This window comes from Anas platyrhynchos, chromosome 3, assembly GCF_047663525.1.
Source record: "Anas platyrhynchos isolate ZD024472 breed Pekin duck chromosome 3, IASCAAS_PekinDuck_T2T, whole genome shotgun sequence".
In the NCBI taxonomy this organism is placed as follows: Eukaryota; Metazoa; Chordata; class Aves; order Anseriformes; family Anatidae; genus Anas; species Anas platyrhynchos.
The window spans coordinates 72,786,458-72,811,573 of record NC_092589.1 but is presented as its reverse complement, the minus strand read 5'-3'; the positions used below and the strand labels follow the sequence as shown (position 1 = coordinate 72,811,573).

Here is a 25,116-nt window from a genome sequence, read left to right as displayed (position 1 = left end):
CCGGGGTTAACGGGGATCTCACCCCAGGCTGGCCCCTGGGCACCCTTTAAAGCTCCTGGTGGAGCAGAGTTGATTGAGGGTGAGCAGCTGGGAAGCAATTTAGCCACATTACCTCCAGCACCAGCTCAGCATGGCGAAACAGCAGCCAGGAAAGCAACAGGGTGCGGGTCAGGCAGCTGGGGTCCCTCCTGGCTGGGGGCAGCGAGAGGAGATGTGGAGGTGGCTGCAAAGCAAGAGGGGAGCTCCCAAATGCCCCATCCTTCTGCATCAGCACCGTTTCCTGTCACAAACATCTCAAGCAACTTGCTCCTCCACCTCTTCAAACAGAGAACAATCTCCAGGATGGGCAACGGGCAGCTCACTGCTAGCTGAGGGCTCCGAGTGATGCCTCCCCGGAGGAAACAGGATGAGGAGCCACCCAGAGGACACGGGGGCTCTTTAGCACTTCCCCCAGCAGCAAGCTCCTCGCCAGCACAGAGCATCAGCAACTCCCCAGTGCACATCCCCACTCTGCCCCAGCTCCTGGTTGCACCCTGTTACATTTTCTGCTTTGTGCAGCTCTCCCACCGCAGAGGAAAAATCCAAACGTTGCCTCATCGGGTCCTTAAATCCCTGTGGAGAAGCGGAGAAGTGGAGAATTCCCACCAGGCAGCTCCAGAAAACCTGATCTTGAATTATTTATCAGCCTGATCATCAGCAGGAGCTCTGCCCACGAAGCCAGGAGGAGCTGGAGCTGCGAGTGTGTACGTGTATGAGCAAGGGATGGAGGGCTGGGGCTGCTGTGAAGTGGTTGAGCACAGCAAACAGCATCCCGGCTGCCAGACCCTCTCGTGGGCTGTGTTGCTGATGTAGAAATGATGTTGGAGCACGGAGCTGTGCTGGGGGCTGAACACAGCCCGTGCAGTGCTCCAGGGAAGCCGGGGGAAACAGACTCTGAATACCTGATTTTTCTGAGGGGCCTTCCTTAACAACAGCAAAGGCAGCAAAGAAAGAGAATGAAAACCTTACAAAACCTTCCTCACTTTCTAATTTTTAGCAAATGATGCCATGCCTTGAGAGTTGTGGGGTTCGTTTCAGAGCAGACCCACCTCATTTCTGTTTCAGCAGCGAAATGCTTTCATTACAATTCAGGCACTGCACCAGCCTTTTTCCTAGGGGAAGCAAAGGCTACAGGTTGTAGCTCACCCAGCCATCATTAGCATTTAAAAGATCTTCTCTCCGTGCCTGCTAATTGCGTACAAAACACCACCTGTCCCCAGAAACACCACTGCTCTTATTGATACCTTGAGGATTGGTGGAGAGAATTTAAAGAAGGTGAAAAGATCTGCAGGAAAGGAAGAGATGACCCCGCACAGGAATGCACGACGCATTTCTAGTGCCTGATACAGGTGGTGGGAGAGGCGGTGAGCAGGAAATCACCAATCAGAGACCCAAAACCAGCTGGAAATGGCTGCACCAGCTCAATTGCCACTTGGTTTTCAGCAGCAGGACTAAAATTCAGGAACTCGCTGGCACACCCACACACAGAAAGTCAAGGCACACACACCAGCTAGTGCTTGAATTGCAGCTCTGGTGTAGAAATTGGTCCCATTACACCGCCAATGAATTGGGCCCAGCATGTACAAACATAACCTCAAAGGGCCCGAGTGTGTGTGTTACGGGTAATAAGCTTTGCCTGAACCCATAAATCAATTTACAGAGCCCGAGGCAGACGCTTATTGTAGAATAACACGCTCTCCAGCACTCCGAGCCTTCGCTTTAATGGCATGACTTAAAAAAAAGATCCTGCTTTACATTTTCTAGCTAGCTTGACTGAAGTTATTATCTCTGGTGCTCTCCCTTTCAGCACAACCAGCACAGAAATCAGGCGTGTGAGACATCTGCAGAACTCGGGACTTGTAAGACAGCTGCTGAGCACGCAGCTGGGTTTGGAGGCACCGCCACAGCTCCCCACGTCCTACAGTTTTTCCTCTCTGCACACCTCGAGGCTGCCATCCACCTTGCCTAATCCCTCTTGCATCCATCCTTATCTTTCTGGTTTCACACAGAAATCCGAGGCTGGAGCTGGAGCAAAAAAAAAAAAAAAAAAAAAAAAAACAGAAAAGGGGAGGTGTGGAATTAAGACAGAGAATTTTTAAGCACGCTCTCCCTCCCTGTGGTCTCCCCAGATTCCCTTCCCAGCCCCATGGCATTTGCTTGTTGCACTGCTCACCGCCTGCAGCGCTGTCGGAGCACAGAAGCAAGTCTCCCTTTTTATCCCCTCTGTTTTTCCTGCCTCACTCCCACGTGCACGCATTATCAGCGTGGCACAGGTCACATCTGGTAGCATTTCCCCACTACTCGCTCAAAACACAACAAAGGCCCCAAAACGCACGCATGCTGTGTGCGACACCGCAGCAGAGCTGGGCCGCTCACGGCCACGTTAAACTCTGCCTTTCTGCAATTACCACCCCTGTAGTGAATACGGAGCTGCAAATCATCTTCTTAATTAAAAATGATTCCAGCTACTACGTCGGAGGGCTGCTGAAGTAATTCCCTGCCAGGAAAAATGAGACGGAAAAGAGAGTCCTCTGGATACCTCCGTAATTTCATCTGACTCTGATGAGAGAGGAAACGATTCTCGCAGGTCTGGGGAATTTGTTTCTCATTGTGCTCGTCGCTAATGGAATTTTCTCACGCTTCAGCACTTACCCTGCTTTGTGGTGACACTCTGAAGTGTTGTTATTTAAGAAAGAGAGGAGAACGGGATGAGGAGGCTGCCTGACTCAGCTGGACTCTGCCTCTGTGCTACTAGGGCAAACCACTCGAGTTGGGATGCACCTCGCCCAGCCTTAGCCATGGCAACCCAGAGAAAAAAATGAACTTCTGAAGGGCAATTTGGGACGGGCAGTTCGTGCCATCCAGCCCGTTTTACGTGCCCACCCTTGCATGAGATGAACTGCACCTTAAAGGTTTGCCTTGAGTTTACGAGGCCCTCGACAGCTATCTCCAACGCAGACGTGTGAGTTAAGGGAGAGCTCCACACTTCTCCATCCCTTGGCAGGCCATTTATTTAAAGTTTAGGGTCTTAGGGTTATGGTTTTGTGCCTGCCTGGCTGATAAGAGGTGGCAGTGGAGGCATTTCCAGGGCAGGAAGAGAAGTTTCGCAGTGACAGCCTGAGACCCCACCAGGGCTCTGATCACTTGTCTTCCAGCTGCAAGAGGGCAAAAACTAAGAAGATATTATGGAAAATGCAGGATTTCTCCTGTCAGAGGAGACTTAGAGGGCAGCATGACAGCCCTACCAAAACAAAGGCTGTTCTGCCCAAATAGATCTGAAGAGCCACAGAAAAAGGGCCACGTAAGTCTATGGTTCTGAAAATAGTGATGCTACCATCAGATGAAGGCTGTCTTTCTTCCTTCTAGAACTAAGACTCCGGAAAGAAAAAAAAAAAAAACAAACAGATAAGCACAGTACAGCAAAGAATAATAATAATAATAATAATAAAAAAGCCCTTTCAACAGAACTCCAAACAAGACAGCCTGCAGTCCCATGGCGCACACGGTGATGAGCAGCTGCATGGATTTGGTTGCTCCAGAAGTTGAAGGTGGGCTTCTCCCAATCTGGAGAGTTATTTTTTTGGTTGGTTAATCAAATCTCCACGCACAACTAACTTGCTGTACAGTTTTCCTGGGCTTTTATTTTGTATTTATTTATGTCCTACCGCCATTGAGTTGATTTTAAATCAAAAAGGTAAATTGATCTTCTTTAATCTTCTTTCTCTTCCACACCACGAAAGTGCAGCATGAAACGGAGGCTGCAGTGTCTGTTTTAGGAGATGAGGCAAGGGATAAATCACTTGCTGAGGAGGAGATGAGGTTATTAATCAGAATGGCTGCAGGGTGTAAGGTTTTGGGGTGGTGTTGTATTAAGTAACAGGTGAAAGGGAGGAGTCTTTTTTTTTCCTCTTAGCCAGGTTGTCAAACAAACGATTCTTCACTCAGATGCCAGCATAAATTAAAGCCTTCTAATCAAAACTGGGACTTAAAGCTCTCTTTGCATTTCTTTTAATAAAAAAACAACGGCACAGTTTGGTCTCTTATGATTTGTTCAAGATGACTTGAGTGGAAGGAGTTGAACGCAGCTCTGCCATCCCCCAAAAGATATGCCTATGAGCACTTCCTGATTAAATGAAGATGATATTTTGCATGCTCAGATTCTCCTTTCTAGTTTAATTTGTTTTCCAGGAAAGCACCTTACCCACCGCTGCCTTGTGCCAAAAGAATGCAAATTCACAGCCCTTACTGATGGCAGCACGTGAGGTTTGACCTGCAGAGCTCAAGAAGAAGGCAAACGACTTCTTAATTGGGTTCATGGTGCAAAGAAGGTCAACAGCATCCTGGGATGCATTAGCAGGAGCACGGCCCATTGACCAAGGGACGCGATTATCCCCCTGTATTCAGCACTTGTGACAGTACACCTAGATACTGCGTCCAGTTTTGGCTCCCCAGATACAAGGAAAAACTTTTTTTCCATGATGAGGACCGCCAAGCAGGACAATAGATTGCCTGGAGAAGTTGCACGGTCTCCACTTTGGGGAAAACTCAGTGCTTTTCAAGATTGGAGTGGAAAAAACTCTGAACAACCTGATCTGATTTCATAGCAGGCCTTGCATTGGGCTGGGGATTGAACTACAGGACTCCCAAAATCCCTTCTGACCTCAGTTATCCAGTGATCCCATATGAATGAAGTTCCCCATCCAGTTATCAATGATCCGTGGGGAACACCAGTACCATAGCAGCCTCACTCCAGCAGTCTGTGAGAGAAAAGGAAAAGCTAGCTTTCACAAAGCTGAACCGTGATGAAATAAGAAAGGAAATCTTAAGCATTCGGTGTCTTTCTCTCTTTTCTACACTATTCATCAGCAGTGCACTGGAGAGTACCCATACTCAGAAAAAAAAGGAAAAAAAAAAGAAAAGATTAGGAAAAAAATATATGAGAAAGATCGATTCTTACATCTTTATCCTCTCCAGTGGCTGATAAAATACTGAAGATACAGGTATATGAAGATACTGAAAATACTGATATATCTCAGAAGATACACCAGCAATTTTTCAGTCTAGATCTGTGTGCCAGGAAACAGGACTCTCACTACATCCTTTGGAGATTATTCCAGCACTTAAAAGATTTCTCTCTCTCATAGTTCCCCAAAATAGTCTGACTGCATGTCTCCTTCTTCAATCTCATCCTGTTACAGAATGAGATGATTCCTCTACCTCCAGGCTATTTACACTCCTCAGAGAACAGAGGGCTGTTTTGTCACGCAGCCCTTTAGGAAGATCAAGTTCATTTTAATGCTTCCTCAAATCCACTCCAACAGCAGAACTGTTTGTGTTCCTTGTCATAATAACAGAACGGGTTTCCACTTCTGTGGGAGGGCTCTCAGTACTGACTGCAGAATAGCAGGTGTGCTCTCATTTGAGCCAGAGAGAGAAATAAGCCCGTCTTTGATGTCTTTGCACACAAACCCCCCAGACTGCATGGTTTCCTTCTAGACTGCAGTGGTAAGATCTCCAGGAGGCCTTGTCTGTCCCCTCTTCAACAGTCCCTGACGTCAGTGGAAATATTCTCATTCACTTCGAGGGTCTTGGATCGAGTCCCAAATCTTTAAGAATAAAAGCAAGGAGAAAATGAGGCTTTGACTCCACATGATGTTGCTCGGAATTCCTCCCTTGAAGTGGGAAGAGAGCAGCTTTGAGGGTAGGCGTCAGGATTTTTAAAGCTAAAAAGAAGGGGCCCAAGAGCATGTTCCAAATTTCTAACTGAAAAAAAAAAAAGTGCTTTGGAAAATATTATGGAAACTGTTTTGAATTAACTTATTTATTTAGTCAAGGGAACATTCCACTTGCATTCACCAGAAAAATGAAAATGTGAGTGTCACAGCAGTTACTTTGATGTCCCTGTCACAAATTGGAGCGTACAAGTGTGCTAATGCAACACACTACTCTTCAGATGGCCTTCCAAACAGATAAAAACTAAGTAGAACGATGTAAATAGAATAGGTTTATTCAGGTATTTCCCAAATAGGAAGCATCAGAAGACTGCCAAGTGTGTGATGGCTGCACGCTGACTGGGGAAGTCAGCTCCTGACCTCACTAATGGCCTAATTTGCACGGGGAAGCCATGTGAATAGGCTAAACGGCCACGCATGGTGTTCACGTTGTGCCAACACACTTAGCCAAATCCTCTGCTGTGTGTGCACAGCTACAGAAAAGCCCGACCCCACATGCTATGTGTGCCCTGTGCCCTGCAGCTGGGTGCTTTCACGTCAGGCAGCTCTCACCCAGGAGGTCGCACACTCAGACTCGTAGCTACGCTCCTCTAACTCACAGCAGGTCTCACGAGCCAGCCCATGACAACCAACTGACTGCTCCCAGCAGGTCTCGTGTGTCACAATATTCGTGTGCTTTTTTCTGGATCAGGTCATTAATCATTTGCTCTGTGAGTAATTCATCTACAATCAAAACAATCAATGTGAGGCATACGTCAAAGGAAAGCCATCTCCGTCTCTCCCCAGATGTTTCACTAATGCACAACCTAGGACAATTACGGGATGACTAAGAAGCAGGAAAAAGATGCTTTCTCTGCTCTTCTCTTCAAAATGGTTCAATCAGGAGAGCTGAACCAAAAGAAAATGCTAAAGAAAAGCGAGAAATGAACTGAAAAGGACATCTTGAGTTTTATAATAACAAACCAAACAAATGTTGCACTGCTTGCTTGCTTTGTAAATCCTACAGCAAAGCTCATCCTTAGCTCAGGCTGCCTATTTCTTAAAAAAATGAAAGAAAAAAAAGAAAACAAAGACATGCAGAACTAGCTGCAGGCAATGAAGTATATTAGCATTTCAATTCATGCTAGTATATCCTCTGAGGGAAAATCTCTCTTGAAAGCAACCTAATCCCGTGTGTCAGGAACTTCCTCAAATGTCTTTTGGCAACAGTTAGTTGAAAATTGAAGATTTCTGATGTATTTATTTTATTTAAAAAAAAAAAAAAAAAAAAAAAAAAAAGGAAATGTTAAAAAAACAGAGCACTGCCAATTGCAAAACAGGATGTTTTTGTTGACGAAGACTGTGGTTGGGACTAGTAACCCTGAAAATGTAAACAACCCATCCATTACTTCTCTTCTGATTGTTGATGCAAATATTTTTGTCTCTGTAAACTGTGCTGCTGGAGGAGTTTAGTGCTGTTACCCAAGCGATGACCAGAACTTCCACAGGACTGAAAACACAAATGCTCAGTATCACCAGCTAGCTGAAGGGAAAAGGAAGGGAGAAGGAGGAAAGTATTTGGCTTGTGATTTAAAACCAAAGTGGCTGTTATCAGCGCACAGGAAACGCGAGGTAGAAAAGACACCCCTAGAAGGAATGCCTTGCAAGTGTTTCTGAAGAAAAAAATGTTGTCGGGGGATAACCTTGGAAAGCTCCTGAGACAGCAAGAATCACAGTATCACCTTACCTTCTGGTGTCCAAACTCGTTCAATATTGTGCCCAGCTTCTTCGTGTTGCTGTGAAGTCTGTGAGCAGCAATGGCTGGGTTGGGATCCCTCCAGTCCACGGAGAGGCGATGGTACCAGAGGCGCCGACCCTCCTGGATGTGCGCTGACTTGATGCTGGGGTCGAAGCGATGCACCTCGCAGCCACTCTTGGCCATGCTGACCTCAAACTGGTTGTCATCGTTGCCCAGACTACGAAACAAACAAGATGCAAGTATTAATGCTGCAAAAAGGCCTGCTGGTGAGGAGAACATCCTGAGGATTGTGGCATGTAAGAAGGGAAAATCCAACCTCTTAGATTCTGAAGCAAAGTCGAGGAGCTGTCATGCTGCTTCTTGGGATTTTATCCACAGTGCTGAGTATAACCTAACCCTAATTCTGATGAGATAACCAGAAATAAGGCTGAAGGACAACACTGCCTGCTGAAGATTTAGAATAAGTGCTTAGATAAAGAAAACTTAGAGGAACATGCAGAAGAACAAATATATTTAAAATGCCTACAATACTGTTTTGTAAAAATCAGGCATATTTCCTACCACATCAATACAATGATGACCCACAATGGCTACCACTAGGGTTAAGAAGCAAAAACCAAATTCCTCTCCTTCTCTGTGCACAGGAAGACACAGATTAAAATGCAAATTTAAAAGCACCTCCTTCCTAACAGCAGCAGTGTTTTTACACTTAGAGAAAGATTGATGCTAATTTGAAAAAGACCCCAAAGAAGGACAAACAGCCCCATTGTACAGAAAATAGTGCCATCACAGTCCCTGTCACTGCAAAGAGAAGATGTGCTTTATAAGCCTGGGCCACACTCCCACCTCCTATAGCCAACTGATTCAGACAGGATACAACAAAACTAAAAACTCTGGTATTTTCCATTGCAATCACGTATCAGGACTTCAGGCCTTCCCTGCTGTGTAAAAGATGATGTCCTCTTCACCTCTTCCCCTCCAAGCCTGTTCCAAGTGTGGTTTGAGGCATAATCTAAACCTGAAACTTAATCAAAATCAGGCTGCTGGATACACACATGTAGCACTGGGAAGGGAATCAAGGTTTGATTCCCTGGTAAAGTTGGCTTGGTAAAATATTGGTAAAGTGAATCCAACTCCTGCTGCAAAGTTTGGGTATGTTTTGGGAGTTACCAGCACAGTGTGACATCTGCCAAGCCCAAGGTAACAGTGCCCTGCTAGAAGGTCCTCCACTGAACCTCCTTCCCCTTCAGGAGTCCTGGGTGAGAAGAAGGATACGGGGATTGCAGGAACAGCTCAGCATGCTTTTAAGAACGATTGTATTTCACACGACTCCAGCCCCTAGAGATGTGTAGGAGGGAAAGAGGGCAGTTTTCTGTTACTGCATTCAATAGACACCAGGAAAAAAGTTCAGAAGTTAACCAAGTGAATCGGCGTGTTTGTTTGCACATGGCATTCTACAGAAGGGGCGCAGATGAACAAAGGGCAGCGTAATCCCTCCGGAATGAGAAGCTGGCTGAAAAGGAACAAAATACAAATTGTCTGGGACAAATGCAGCATTAGAGCAATGAGCCTACCAGCGACCCATGGACACACGCATCCGTGACACACTTCCAACAGTTCCAGCTGGTGCAAGCCAGATGCTTTGGATGTAGGCAGGCTTCAGGCTGCCTCCAAGCAGATTGTTGCTCATGTGTGGACTGCAAAGGGAGGCTTGCAGTGGTGCAAAACAGAACAAAAAATAGTTGAGGGTGAAGGAAGGGCTGGTGTATCTTCTGACACTTGGGCTAACAGCTCAAATTTATGCCTGAAGAGAGATCTAATCAATCACAAGCATTTACAAGACAAAATAAGGTCGCTACAGGACTGCAAACTGGTTTGAAAAATGCCAGGCTCACATGTGATCATGCCAAACGAGAATGCAGCACAAGAGAAGTAAACAAACAAGGTTTCTTAAGAAAGATTTTGTGATACTTAAAAAGGAAAAAAAGAAAAAAAAAAAGGCAACCTTAAGAAATATGTTGAAGTCACAGAAAAACAGCAAGGCCATCAGGAGAGACCAGCTGCTGTCTCCAGCAAGAGACAAATAAAAAATGCTATAGACACCGACCTATTTATCCTGCAGAGGAGAAGACAGAGCTTGGCTACAGAGACAGGGGTTGCATGTGGTCCCCTGCAGCAGGGGTAAAGGTGAGCCTTAAAAGCAGCAGAAAACATCCTGCAGATGAGCCCTGTGCAGGAGGAGCAGAAATACTTGCTGGCTCTGCTGCCAGCTCTCATGGACAACTGCAGCTGCTCCAGCACGGGGTGCTCCAGCTTCCAAAGGGACCACGGATCAGAGGTGTAGAAGCATGCATCTTAAGGTCCAGCTCTCCCTTTCTGGCCTCTTTTTCTTCCCCTCTCTTTTCTTTCTCAAAGGCAGATAACCAATTCCTGCATCTCAGAAAAAAAGAAGCGTCCCCTGCCTGGATCCTAAAGCTCCTCCAATTTAAGATCCTCCTAAAATAGGCTTTTACGTGGTGTTGCAGCGAGACTCTTCAAACCTCAACTGTTAAGTTTCTGAAATCCTATTAATTTATATTATCCCAGCTTGAGTGCCTGCCTGTTGTGTTTGTAACAGACTTAGCTTAATCTAAGCAGATTTAGCACTAATAACTACAGCTCACTAATGCACACTGCAATTACACATCACACTGGGAAATCCTACCCCCAAGCACAAACATTGCTGCCTCCCAGTAGTGGAAGCCACTAAAGCTCATCTAAAAAGACCTCCAGACATTTCAGACAGTGCTTGCTCCCATTCAGAAGCAACCTCTTCTATAGTATTCACGAGTGCAAAGTCTAAGCAGCATGCTTTCTTCAATTTTTAATGATTTATGGATTTAATTTGAGATTCCCAGCAACACTCACACTGAACTTTCACATTTGTCCTCCATCCAAGCAGATGCTTCCCATTTGCTCTTTATGAAGCATATGAGATAAAGAAAAAAAAATGTTTAAAGAGGATTTTTGTCTTACTTGGAACAAAATTATTTTTCTGCCTGTCACAAACTAAAGGAAACGAGTCTGACAGAAGAATTATGCAGCAACCAGCTCCAAAGGCTGCGGAAGGAAACCGAAGGATTAAAAACTGCTCCTCCTTAACCTCAAATATTTCTCTTTTCTATTTTAGCTGTTTCGTTAGAGGCATCACGGCTGGGTACTCACTGCACATGTGTATCTGATGATTGATGGAAGAGCCAACATCAGTCTCAGTCTCTGCTAAGCCCTCCTGTCCTGCCACTACAGAAAATCTGGCATTCAGGCTCCCTGCACCATATCAAAAAAGCACCAGAGTACATGCACCAGTTGAGATTTGTTCAAAACCATCTGCAAGTTACCTTTGTGCTGCTCACCTTTGTGCTCACCTCTGTTTCCCAGCGCAGATGAAATCAACTCTGCATTGCGTCTACGTGCTAATTCAACAAAAATGTCATTTACAATATCGAAAATACCAAAAGGCAAGAGGCTTATTAATTTTATTAATGATCATGTAACTTGAAAGGTAAGGTCTATATCTTAATTCCACTGAGCTACAGGTACTTTGCCAAAACTCCTGAAGTCAGTGGCCGTGTTATCCTAGACTTCCTCTATAACCAAGTGAAGGCTGCAGCTACCTCCAGAAGCTTTCTCAGCTCACCTGGTTTTCCACCCGAATGTGCCCACCTCTCCCTGCAGACTACCTGAGGCAACGAGCCAGGTCTGCAGCTGAGCAGGTACAGACTGTGCCTACGTGTGGGATAATACAGCATCTCTCCTGTCTTCCACAGGAAAGTGAAAAACTGAGCAAAACCCTTCGTGTAAACCCATAATTTGCATTAAAACCAAGTAAGCATCACTGGAAAAGGGTTCAGAAAAACATCAGCAAGTAAGAGCAGTGCTCAGAAGGAGTCTGCTCTCTGCAGGCATGATTCATCCCTGAAGGGCTCGGTGTTGTTGTTCTGCCACAGCAATATTCAGCAGCATAGCTGAACAAGACCTGAGAGCTCCTCGCTCTCTGAGGAGCTTGTTCTTCACAGCTCTGTACAAGACTGATCCAAATAAAAGCCCACACAAATTAATAGAAAGCACTCCCTGTGAAAGCAGCGTACCCTGGATCCACTCTATGTTAATTGCCGGTGTTAATTGCCATGTGCTCATCACTGCGAAATGCCACCCAGACACAGGTTCTTTGCCGTGGACCATTTCTGAACCCACAGCAGCAAAATCACAGAAATAGCCTGTGCTGGTTCAAGGGAGAAGCCCTCCAACATGTCCCCAACCTAAAGCTGGCTCACGGGACCCCAAAGTTGCATCGGTCAGCAGCCACGTGGCCACCTGTGTGAAATGAGGTCCCGCTGATGCAACTGTGCACTGAGGGACAATGTGAAGGGCCAGTGGCCTGACCAAGCCTGAGGACTGAATTCCCTCGTCCTCGCAAGAGGCAGAGGCATTATCAGCAGGGAAACAGGCTGCAGTTGTGGTTTTGCTACCTACAAATCCACTTGTACCGTCGAGAGGGAAGACTTCAATCTCAAGTGCTGTAAACATCACACACACTACAAACGTTTTCAAATCAGGCCGCAGTCACCTTCAGTATTATCACTTCGGCACACCTCACCCCTGAAGTGCTCAGCAACCACGTCCTCGTATGGAAATGTACAATTTCGTCCCGGGGGGAGTTAATGAAGTTTTAGAAGTAATGCTGCTGAAGTACCTGGCAATTATGCAAGTCACTTCTGCTCAGGGAGACGCTGCACTGCTCCCCAGTTTATCTCACTAATTTCCATCTTCCTCTGCTGGAATTACCACTCACCGCTCACCGTGAGGCAATTTATTCTCATACTGACAGAAAAGCGAAGGGAAATGGAAGACCCTCCTGCAGGAAGGTTTCTCCCTACAAACAGAGTTCACAGAGGCACAGCAGCACATCCTAAACACACCTGAACGGAGCCAGTATTTTAAAAGACAGCTTTGGTGCAGCCTGTGCTGCATTTATAAGGCTCTTTGATGCTCGAATGCACCACGGAAAAATCTGCTGTCTATTAAACAGAGCACTTACCCAAGGGAATACAGCCGGCATTGCTTGCTTCTGATCCGATGGATGAGGCCAAACCTCTCATCCAGGCAGACTGACCAGGGCTTCTTTGTGGTTTCGGCGTCCCCTCCCAGGCTGCTCAGGTTCATGCGTTCACACGAAATCTGTTGAAATCCAAGCATGTTTTATTTTAAGACAGAACTTGAAATTTGTTTTTAATTCGCCTTCTGGGGAAAGAGTGGAAAGAAGTTTCATTTAAATCTGCTTGTCAACCTGATCCGCAGCTATGGAAATTGGACCACTTGTTTCCTTGTTTGTCTGTTCTGCTTGGTGAAACTTAAGGCTTACGTAATCCCCCAGAGAGCAACACAGTTTAAAAAGCAAATAATTAAACATTAATATTACACCCTGAAATCAATTTTCCTGAGAACATGTTATTGCAGCATTAAAATGCTTCTTTTTTTTTTTTCCCCTTTCAAACCTTGGAGTAGGTTCCTCATCCTGAACCATGCTCAAGGCATGTCACAATTCAATGTTTTAATCACAAATTGCAGTGTCACTGCAAGGCATGCTATACACTACACCTGCAATGTCCTGGATCTCCCAAAAAGGTTTAATCGTGACCTTACAACACCCCCTGTTCAATTACAAAGGGATTTAAGCAAGGGTTTAACTAAACAGAGGAATCATAGCACGTGTCTGTGCTCTGCTGGCTTATATTCTGAGAGCCTCAAGTCAGGATAAAAGCATTGCAAAAGGAGAAGGGCTACAGACCCTGCAGGAGCCCTGCTGAGCCATCACAATGAGAAGTTGTTCTCTGAACCCAGCACCAACTGTGGCTGCAGGGATGGGAGCTGGCACTGCCAGACAGCCAAAAAAAAAAGGTAGAAAGATGCCAAGAGAGACAAAATCAGAGGGGAGAATGACAACTGGAATACGGCCTTTGCTGTGGTAGGCACTCTCCACCACGTTCCTCAAAATAAGTAAATAAACCTCTAATTTTTCAAGTTGTTTAAGCTTTGAAAGATCATTCTGCAGAGCATTGCATCCACAGAGCTGCAAGCTGCTCCACCTCCTCCCTACTCCTGCTTCGCTCCCAATTCTCATGGAAAATTCATAAAAGCTAATACAGCATCTCCTCATGCTGCTCCTGGGATTTACTAAGTTTTAAGTGCTGATTTGCACTGCACCCCACTACCCATTTGCCTTCCGTCACTTCACAGTCAAGGAATAAATGGCATTGTGATAACAAGCACTAATTTTAAGCTACAGAAGAATAATGTGCTCTCTACAGAAAAATAAAAGATTCTGCAGTGCTGCCACTTAATTGACTCACGGTATTATGAGCAATTCCAACCCTCAGAATTCGGAGCAATTTTAGCGAGCAATAGCTCTTGCTATTAAAATAAAACCCCAAATCAAAACACCTGAGCCCTACCTTTAGCACCATCACCCGTCTGTTTACAGACACTGCTGCGCTCAGCTCACGTCCTGCTCTGGGCTTCCCCTCGCTGCTGTCACGCAGCACGTGTAAGGTGGTTCTTCTGGTCGCCAGACACTGGCAAGAAATAGCTTTCCCTGGCCATACCCTGACCCGCTGACACGGCATCTCCTGCCTCCAGCAGTGAGAGCTGCTCCACGCTATGGCAGGGAGCTGAAGTCCAGCAGAGCGAGTAGCTGACACTTGCTCAGCAAGCAGAGATAAGGAGAGCCCATCCTCATCTGCATAAGCAGGATCCCACTTCCAGAAATGCTCCCACTAATCATGGTGTAACCCCATCAGCTGTTAATCCTGGAACAGCTGCCAGGGCAGAAACAAGAGTTTCCCTCATTCTTTTTGGTTTTCACTTAGGCTTGTCCCCAGGGTCAGTTACCCCGGGATCAAAACTTCTTGGTAAGTGTGTCAGAAGCGATAAACTCCCTGCTAATTGATGTCCTTGTGGGTTTTGACACGACTAGCGGAGTTTAGCAGCATCTGCCACTGTTTATTAAGTCAATGAGATGAGGGACGTTCTCAGCTTAACAGTTTTTCTCAGCCTAAACTTGTGCACTGTAAAACAAGCAGCCCTACACACATCTCCTGCTGTGTTGTCTTGCCTCCTGCCCTTTCAGTGCCAGCATCAGGGCAGACAGAGATATCCTCTGAGTTTCTGAGCATTTAGCCAGAGGTACCATGAGTAGGAGGATAAGTGGCTGCTCTGCTGCCCTCCCAGCTACCCAACTGTAGGCACAGCAGCAGATTTTCAGATACGCTTCAGGTGAGTCTTCTGTCTCAGCCTTGAAAGCGCTGCACTGACAAAGAACTTCTTCCGTGGATGGCATTTCAGTGTGCTGCTTTTCAGTGTGAGCAAATGGTGCAGTTAAATCTGCATTCAAGGGCCAATTCCTCACAAACCCGGGTACCTAAAGCACCCACCCCATCAGAACTGTGGGTATCCAGTACCTTTTCCATCCTTTATTACAGGAAATACATGCAGAAATGCTGTTGTGCAGAAGTGATGCCCCTATGAGGACCCAACAGCCCAATTTTCACACAGGTTAAGCCCTGGATCAATCTGTCAGTACACGCTGGATTTGGAGATGTCACCTTTGTAAAAACACATAAAAACACTAATTCTCCAGGTCATCGTCCCCTTTTTTGCCCTCAGGTAATCAGAGTTCTCTCAGCACTATTTGGAAAATCCATCCAAGCTAGGGACTGATGCACTGCTCTCATTTTACTGTGAACCTCAGATGCATCCTTTTTTAATGAACAGGACCAGGGTTATTGCATTGTCACTGAGAACTGAAGTGGCTAAGCACACAGCCCTCTCACTACAGACTGCTCAGTGTTTTTCTGTCTGAGAAAGAGAAACAGACAGCGGCTGGGAGAGGAACCACCGCTGGCATTTCAGCCCTTTTGTACTTCTGTCAGGACACAAAGAGGTCTGTAAATAAAAAGCAAGGCTATAATGCATACTTTCTACCCTGCATTTTGAACTTGACGTTCATGTTGACCATCACTGCAATGCTGAGTGACTTCAGAAACAAAGCATATATCCAAAAGCAATTGCAAAAACAGTTTCGTGTGAGATTAATTCCTGATCTGACTGCGTCAGGCAGAACCATTTTCTGAATGGAGGCTGCGATGCAAACCTACCTGAGAAGTGCTAATGTACTTCAGGAACCTCAAGGCCTCAAAGGTCAGGGAAGGAGTTGGACTTGCCCACGGTTGCAGATCAATGTGCCACCTTACGGCCTGCAAAGAAAAATATAACACACAATAAAACAAACCACTTAAAGGAACAGCATTCGTTTCTCAGCACAAGCACAAAGCGCAAGGGCTAATAAATTAAGGAGATTTCCTTTCAAACAGAAAGAGTTTCCTAGGGGCTTGTCTGCACATGAAAGTTATTTCAGAACAAAGTAGGGCTTGAGCTACAGTGAAAGAGCATCTAAGTACGATTTATCATAATCAACTTCAAAAGCAGACGCAGCTAATTCAGCAAAGAGGGTTCTTTATCCAGAATACAAGTGTCAACACAGTTATTCTGGGACACCCAGGTAAGCCTCAGCTTATATAAATGCAGGAAGAAAAACAAACTCTGAATATCTAAACCCCCTAGCAGGATGTCTGAAAACAGGGAAATCATTTTTATCTCTGTTGCATTTTCTGCCCATCACATCTCTCTGCTCCGGTGTCCGCTGAAAGAAGGATTTGTACTGCAAACAGCAATCACCAAAGGAAACTTCTGCAAACAAATCTCTTTCCTTTTTTTTTTTTTTTTTTAATTCTAAAAGATTTTAATCTCATTAGAAAAGATAGCTTCCCGCACTCTTTGAGAAAAGCCTCCTTCACTCCCCACGCTTGCCTGACAAGATACACCAGAATCCTTTGTTTTCCCAGAAAAATGCCAGCGTGGCTCCCCTACAAATCCTCATTTTCATAACCACGGGGAACTAGCTGCAGTGGATGCTCTCTGTGCTCCCTGGGAGGCCCATCAGCTTTGAACCTTGGGGACCCCATCACTTTTCCAAACAACACCTCCCACGCAGACAAAGTGGGACAGAAAAGGTCTTCTAGGCATGTGCTCGCACAGCAACAGGGCTCTGCGCTCCCATCTGTGGTACCTTCCCCAAATTCTGCCTGCTTTTGTCGTGCTAGGAAATGTAGACGTGTTATCTCTTGCCCTCAAGTAGATATAAATACAAGCACGGTGTTGAGGTGAACTGAATTAAGATTGATTCCTCGCGACTCTTCATCCTCAGGTGGGAGAACTCACTGCTGTGGCTGGGTAGGTAGTTTCACGCTTCCCTTTAATCAGTTGTGATTAACTGGGCTTCCATAATGAGTGTGTTTTCTATAAATTAATTTCAACAGTCAATAAACTACAAACCAAGCCCCCTGGACATGGTCCTGGGCAAGCAGCTCTGGGTGTCCCTGCTTGAGCAAGGGGTTGGAGCAGATGGCCTCCAGAGTGTCCTTCCCACCTCAGCCCTCCTGTGATGCTGTAAAAAAAAAAATATTTGGGATTCCTACAGGATTTTATTTCCAAAAAAGCCCTGGAAAACATACAGGAGATAACAATCAACAGGCCTGGGATGGAGTCAGATGACGGAGGGGAGCAGTAGGGAGGCAGCAGCCAGCCCTGCTGGGGACCACGAGCCCGCGTGGTGACAGCAGGCATCCTCTGACACCAGGGAGAAAAGCAGAGGGCAAAACCAGAAAGCAAAGGTGATGAAAGAGGACCGTCAGACCAGATGGAGCTTGCCTTGAGCTGATATTATGAACTGGTGTTTCTTCAGCCAGAGTAAACATAGGCTGGAGTGAATGCGAGCCAGGAGGCCTGCATGAGGTTTATTGTTCCTGTAGGGTTTGCTTTGTTTTTTTTTTGTTATTTTTTTCTTTGTTTGTTTCTGTAAAGAGATGCTGAAAAAGACATTTGATAACATATTTTTCAGAAATAAACAAAAGCAGCGTCTCCCACCCTGAAGCTTGCTGCCTGCGGTAGCAGGGGACCGCTGTATCCTGCCCAGCACAAGGCTGACCACCAGCCAGCCCAAAAAGCTCTGCAGCAGCATGTACCCCAGCACACCGGCTTCAGACAGCAGCCTGCAAGCAGCTAACGCAGCAGGAGGATAGATGCATGCTCGGGAGGGAGAAGTGTGCAATCTTTCAGGCTGAGTCGCAGTACACACGGCTGAGGACCGCTTGCCATGGCAGGAATGCCGCTGTTTCAACAGGCTGAAGAGCTGAAATGAAAATGAAGCCTGACAATCATTTTCCAGCAGAAGAAACCCCAGACACCTAAACATCTGTGCCCATTTGTTCTGGGATCTATTGGTATGAGAAGGATCTCATTAAGGAGTGGAATTACAGGGCAGCCATTGTGGGGACAGGGAAGAAAAAGAAAAAAAGAAAAAAAAAAAGCCACACTATAATTAATCACATGAATGAGGTTCTTTTTCAGAAGTGTTGGGGTATCAAAGAGCTAGCACGGCTTACTCTCAGCTCCTTAAAATGTTAAAGATGACAAACTGTCCTTCCGCTGATAGGTCTCCAAAATTTATCAATAAACACACAAAAACGAGGTGAAAAACACGGTGGCTTAATAAGTCAGATTCACTGCAAAGAAAAGAAAGAGACCAACCTTTTCTATAGCCCTTTATATTTCAGAGCACCACACAAATGCTACTTTTGTGACAGAGCTCGGGATTCACGGCAATGCTTTTGAATCGCTTCTCAAACGTCACCTTTGGTCCCTGGCCCCTTCCAACGAAGAAACCCATTTCCACTTGCTAATTAATACATTCAAGGGGGCTGCTCGAACACCTACTGCACAGCCACGCTGGGCAGATCAGTGGTTCCAGCACAATGAGATCCACAAACGATGAACGGGGATGAAAACAGAGCACGGCTCTTCAATCAGGTTGTCTGCGGGGGGTAACCCGCTGCTTTGGGAAAATCAGGTTTATTCCTGACAAACGCACACTCCTGATTTCCCTACAAGTTCTTCCCCTCTAGATGTTGTACTCTGTCTCCTGATGGTTAGGACTCATCCAACAAGGCACCACGACACCTGAACATGAGGATGTCCTGATTCCATCATATAAAAGATGACACCAGCTGGAAAGTTACAGCACCACTTAAAAATATCCTTCTAAATATCCCAAAGTATCTCTATACATCCATCGTTTCACTTGTAGGCGCTTCACCTGAAATGAGCACTGTAACAAAAGTCAGTTTTCAGACAGACTTTATCGCAAGCACTGCTCAGAAACCAACTTCGGCAATCCCAGAAGTCTAATGGGTATCAAGAAAATGCTACCCAGAGTGATATCTAGGTTTTCAAGAGATGAGCTAACCCGAGAACACAGAAAACCTTAAATCAATGCCATTGCTTTCTTACGAAAACTAGTATTCATTTGAAGGCCTGACTTTTTTTTCCACATATTTCACACATATGGACTGATGTTTCCTTCAGACCAATCTGGCAGTAATCTGTGGTGACTTTTCCCCACAGACCATTTATTTCTAGTTTTTTTCCTCGCCAGCCATCTGCAATAATCATCTGATAATCCCTTAATAATCCGTAGCACACATATGGCATCGTTTGTCAGAAAAAAATCTGAAATTATAATAAAAGGTTCACAATCAGGTGTAAAATTGTAGGTCTGCAGAATTTCTGGCTTTTCTAGCATTAGCTCGGGCACAAAAGTGTAAATCATGAATTTTTTTCCCAGGTCAATTGTAAAGTTTCAGTCCAGTGATTCAAACAGCTCAACCCTTCCCTTCCCTTCTGTTTAAATGTGAAAGGGAATTAGTCAAGAACTTTTTTTTTTTTTTTTTGATTAAACTGTGAAACTCTAGGTTTTTATATTTGAGGCAGAACCAAATATGAGTGGAAAGCGCTTGTGGCAATAAACTCCATCAATAACCGTAAATATCTGCTAGCCATGGAAACGAATGACATACACATCTTCAGCGCCAGCTATTCTGGCTCTGCCCTGCACATCACTGTGTTCACCTCCTTTTGGAAGGGTCCAGCTGAACAGATCTTGCTCTTGGATGAATTTTTGCAGAATTTTTCTCCTTTTAAAATGCAGTGGGTGGGATTCAAATCGCAAAATTTCAGATGTCGACAAAGCAAACGTGTAATGACTGGGTCACGCTCCCGAAGGCTTGAGAAGGATACCCCTGGACACGATGGACAGGGCTTGGTCATCTTCTTTGGGCTGCCTGTGGAGCCCTTGAGCATATCATCTTTGTGGGTTTTGGTGGTGCTGTGGTGTTTTTTTCGATTCAAAAGCTCTCTGAACACTGAAATTATTGCCTTGCAGGGGACACGTGCCCAGCGCGAAGCCTGCTGAGATGCGTGGGAGGCCTTCTGAGGCTGGAGGCAGCCAAACCTGGTACATTGCTCCTCACGCTGCCAACGGAGCAGCTCTTGCAGCAAGTGATCCCTCCTACGTCTGGGTTCAGAGGCAATTAGCTGGTTGACTCCCAGGGAGAGCCAGGAGTGAAGGAACACAAGGACAAGCAGGGCCCAGGCTCGTGCAGGCGGCTGGGAGGCCGAGCTGCGTGACAGGACAGATGAGGCAGACGGGCTCTTTGAGGGTGTGATTCATCTCACTACAGAGCAGACGTCTAAAATAAGGAAGATGAATCACGCACTGGAAAGCTCCATTTCTCTCCATTAACTGCAAAAGCAGCCTAGAGGACTGGCTCAGACGCCTCGACACCGTAGACATTTAGCTCGGGAGACGAGGAAGCCCAGACCAGAACCTCAGACACGCCACGCTGCACAAAAGCTACAGCCTTGTGTTTTATAGGGCCGGGTCTACTCGTCAGCTGCGAGCCCGGCCTAATGCTTCACTGCACTTTATTCCTCAGCAGGGCCAAATAACTCCAAATGTTTTACGTTTGGAGCAGCAAGACGTGGCACAAGGAAAAAAACTCCACCTCAGAGCGGAGGTGTCAACAGGAAAGTATAGGAAATATTTCCATTTCTCTATTTTAAGCTGACCACATATGGGGTCCCTCCCTGACAGACCCCAGTGCTATCAAACTGCCGTGCATTATCCTGGGGTTTGACCACGGAGCATCAGGCTGAGGAACTGAAGTCCTGTGCCAAGACAAGCAAGCAACGTAATTAATGCAGGCCAGTTCTCCCCTGCAGCAAGGCTATTTACCAAATCAAATCCCGCCGATGGAAAGCGGTGCTGCGATAAAAATGCTTTCTGCATTAATAAGGGAATGTCTTCGATTTAAATGAGGTTTCGACGTGACTGGCGCTTGAAGAATTTCAATGCCCAAGGGTGTAGAGATGCCTGGGTGGGTGTGTTGGATTTGATTGAAGAGGGAAACCCTAAGACGCACCTAGCTCCCAGGCACCGTGCCCAGGGGCCTGGCAGGACCCAGCACGCATGGGGAGAAAAATAAAGGCTGCTTGGCACCCCATTACATGGCAGAACGTACGCCGCTCGAGTAATACAACGTGGCTTTGGGGAAGTTGGGAGTCCTTTCCCAAACTAACACGACAGGGCCCGATACGCAGAGGATTTGGGGTGACTGATGCTCTGTTGAATTCAGCGTGAATCCCTGGCTTCAGTAGGTGTTGGGAACCAGCTTGCCAGCCTTAAATTGGCTGCTGTGGACACCCCCTTTTGTAAATCCACCCGTGGGCCTGGGCTCTGCTTACTCACCTGCAGCAGCCTGGGTGCAGGCTCGTGGCTTGCAGCAAACACCTGTATCAGAGCACCAGCCCACACGTTGTTTTGTAGATGCTTACGAATTCAGAAAGCACCGCATCTGATTTATTCTTCATGCAGCACAGCGATTGGGGTTTCTTTGTTCTGGTAAAAAACACTAACAAGTCGGGCAGCAGAATTCCAGCACTATCCAGAGGCTGACAGGGTGATAATTCATCCGATGGAGATAAAACCAGGAGCTAGAACAGGCTGAAATTTATGGAGGCAAATTCTCCAAACCGCTTAAGCAGTGTAATACTCAATCAGCTGAATTATTTGCAGTACCTGCTTGCCAACACATCAGAATAAGAGCCAGAAGCAGACAAAGCAACCACTGGCATTCATTGCCTGTCAAATTTAGACTTTTGCTAAGCAGAGTCAAGACCAGGGTTTCAATCAGTGTGCCCACCTGCTTTAAATGAAGCTGAGATTCCTTGGTTGAGAGAATAAGGGAGATGTCATAATCCAAACAGGGAAAGAAAAAAAGAAAAAAATAATAATAAAAAAAAGCTGTCTTCCCCTAGGTTGGCTTCATCTCAGTATTCAAACCACAGGCTACAACAAACAGAATTCATCAGTAAATACTCAGCTAGCCAGATAAGCCGAGTTTATTTTGTGCAAATTCCAGCACTCTAATCGCGATTTACAGATAGGGATGTTTCTGGCAGCCCGTCCGCTGGCTTTGCCTGAGGCTAAGAACCTGCCAAAAAAATAAAAAGTGCTTTAAAATAAAATTGCTTCCACGGAAATAAGAGTGTTTCACACTCATACAGCTTTCTCTCTCTTCCAAGTGGAGTGCAAGTGTCTAAAAGGAAATGATCCACCACACTTCTTAGCCCGCAGAGCAACCTGAGGCATCAGAAAACCCTTTTACCAGCTGTACTGGTGATATATCTGCACCAGGGGCAGATCAGTAGGTCTGTGTAGCCCCAAGCACGGCAGCTCATCCCTGAATCTCATCCAGCAAAGAGATACAAAAGGTGCCACAGCCATAAGCAAAACATCAGCTCCAGCAATAAATCACACGAACGGTCCTGCTCCTACTGCTACCAAGGACCTTCTGTGCCTTGGGAGGGGAAGGCGCTATTTCCAGCTGAACTTCTGTAAAATCACAAGGGAAGTAAACATTAACTCCTAGCACTGGGTAGACTAAAAGGCTGCAGGACTTTTCTGCTTTGACGGCATAAAACCTCTCATCTAGAGCTATGTAGAAGCTCTAGATGAGAAGCTCTCATTCCTTTGTTGTTTATCTTTTCTGACAGACTTCTGACTTTGTCAAAACCAAGAGCACCGAGCATCCCCAGGAGACGTGCTGCCTCACTCCGCAGGCCTCTCCTTGTTAGGCACACCAGGTTTGCCTTCCACATGGGCAGTGTGTTCAATTTCTTTCATCGGCAGGAGCCCTGGATCAGTCCTGGAAACCATCCAGGATTCGGTCACCGCCAGCAAACCTGCAGCAGTGCACCTGAAGCTGCACCTCAAACCGATCAGGGGGCGGAACCTGAAGCCAGCTCTTGGTTAGCTCTTCCCACAAGCAGCACATAAAACCAGAGGTGTTGCATCTAAAACCCCAGGATCCTCACAAGGGTCCCTCAGATTTGGGTTTTGTGCAGACAAGGCAGCTCTGTGCTCCTGAATTTCAAAGAGCCCCGCAGAGCCATTTTCCTCCCATCTGCAGAGCAGATGGAGAAGACTTGGGTAAGAAACAAGCTCTCTGCACACGTGGGAGCAGCTGCTGGAACTACGACGTTTATCATTACATAAAGAGACAAGGAAAGGTTTATTTACCGGATCTACAAATGTGTCATGGAGGGCGTAAATCACGGGGCTGGTTCTTAAACATTGCAAAAAAAATGAAAATGAAAGGGAAATAAATAAAAGGAGGGCCTCCCGCAGAGCCAGCGAGCTTTCCAGGCCCAGGTCTTGTGCTCTTCAGGCCAGCAGACACCACGGACACCCTGTCACCCCCTCCCTGACACCGCAGCTCCTCCTCAACCAGCTATGGAAACGCTGGGGTTTGTGAAGTGACTCACATCCACTGCGCGCAGCTCCGGATTGCTGAGCAGCCCTCCAAGACAAACAGATTCCCGAGCTAATATTAGAACAGGCGATACGAGGGCATGCTGCAGATGCCATGAGGATTAGTGGTGGTTTGCACGGACTCTCTCACCTACACCTTCGGCCTTTTATCCAGGCTGTGGTGCGAGGGACAGCCGTCCCTGGCACGTGCTGGTGTCTCTGGAGCACAAGGCCGCCCCAGGTGCCACGCTGCACCACCCACGTGGATGGAGGCTCAGAGGAGATGGCAAAGCACGTGGAGAAAATCCAGGGGGAGTCGCTGAAGCCTTCCCTTCAGCGTGGCAGAGCCGTCAGAGCACCTACCTCTGCTGACAGATGGGTCAGTGCTGATGGGAACTGACTGAACGCGCCGGGATGAAACCCTTGCTGGCTACCAAGTTAAATATTTGCTCCATCCCCACCCTTTTTGGGACCTACAGGCCATGCCCAGAGGTACTCAGCCACTCACTGCCCAGGCTGGAGGACAGGAAAGCCGGTCACTTCCCTTGGCAGCAGCCCGGTTTGAGCTGAGGACAGCAAATGGGATGGGGTCAGCGTGGTTTTCTTCCTCCCTCAGCTACCACAGTCATGAAGGATCCAGTTTCTGTACGAGGCTCACAGACTGCCCAGGTTGGCTCAAGAAAAAGCTGGAACAAGTGTCAAAACAGCCAGTTATGGAACAAATTACCAACAGGAGAGCTTGCCACCTCCAACTCTGGGTTATGTCTTTAGATGGGGAAGCTTATATACCCTAAAAACAAATTTTCTGTGCCACAGCTATCTAAGAAGAGTTATTCTCTATACGGGAGAAAGAAAGTCTGAGTAGGTATTGGAAAGAAATCTGTGGTGTTGGATATAATTACACCTCATACAGCTGTAATTACTTTCTGAAAGATAATATTCCCCAACTGCTTCTCCAAAATTAATGGAGGACAAACCTATTTCAGGTAACACAAAGTGTGGAAGAATCAAGGTTATTCTGGGTGACCATTTACCTCACATGTCTGCGAGTGATATTGCTGTCAGAAACAAGACGACCACCTCCTCCTGATGGTTTACCATAAACGCATTTATTTGGTGGTTGAAATATAGCAAAAAGCCAGCGATGTTCTTCGTCAGAGGCAGCAGGAAGGATCCCTGTGCTCTCCCTGTACCTTCTGGTTCCTCAGCTGCCCCCACGCAGTGGCAGAGCTGCTCCTGAGATGTGACGGTCAGCTGTTGAGACCTGCTATCAATAAAAGTTTGGTCTTTTCTTCCAAACACAGTAACCTCTCCCAGTCTGTGTGATTAGCCTGAACATCTGAGCAAAGACCAAAGCTCCCACAGCTGTTCCCCAGGTACCTATGGCCCAAAGCAGCCAGATTTGCTGCCTGGTGCGAATCTGACAAGCTTAGCAACTTTGGGGCAGTTTATCCTCGGTGAGAGACCTCCAAGGAAAAAAGTTGTCAAGTAATGCTCCTTCTGGGGCCACTCAGTCAGCACAGGACAATTACGGAGGAGCCCGGTCTCTCCGGTGAGGTATTAAGCCACAGCAATGACCACTTAGAGCCTTTAAAGACCCCATTACCTCTTTTTATTACATTGACGTTGGGTCATTGTTCAGGCTTAATTCCAGACTGGATAATCACACTGCCCGCCAGCCTGCTCTGCTAATTTTGGGGCAGGTAAGCGTGGAAGTGACCTCAGGAGGCTGGCGCAGCTCCACCGCCGTGCCGGACATCTCGCCAAAGTTCACACTTGTGCTGAGGGCCCTTACATTGCTTACC

The 25,116-nt window shown here is 46.4% G+C and overlaps 1 protein-coding gene across 1 annotated transcript in view; it reads right to left on the bottom strand.

The window, feature by feature from the left end:
• The window catches only part of METTL24 (methyltransferase like 24), a 31,873-nt gene that overhangs the window by 3,240 nt on the left and 3,517 nt on the right, over positions 1-25,116 (bottom strand). The window contains exons 2-4 of the mRNA XM_027454717.3: positions 15,702-15,800; positions 12,587-12,726; positions 7,498-7,726 (exon numbers count right to left, since the gene is read on the bottom strand). Coding sequence (XP_027310518.2) covers positions 7,498-7,726; positions 12,587-12,726; positions 15,702-15,800 — 468 coding nt within the window. The remainder of the gene's footprint in view (positions 1-7,497; positions 7,727-12,586; positions 12,727-15,701; positions 15,801-25,116) is intronic.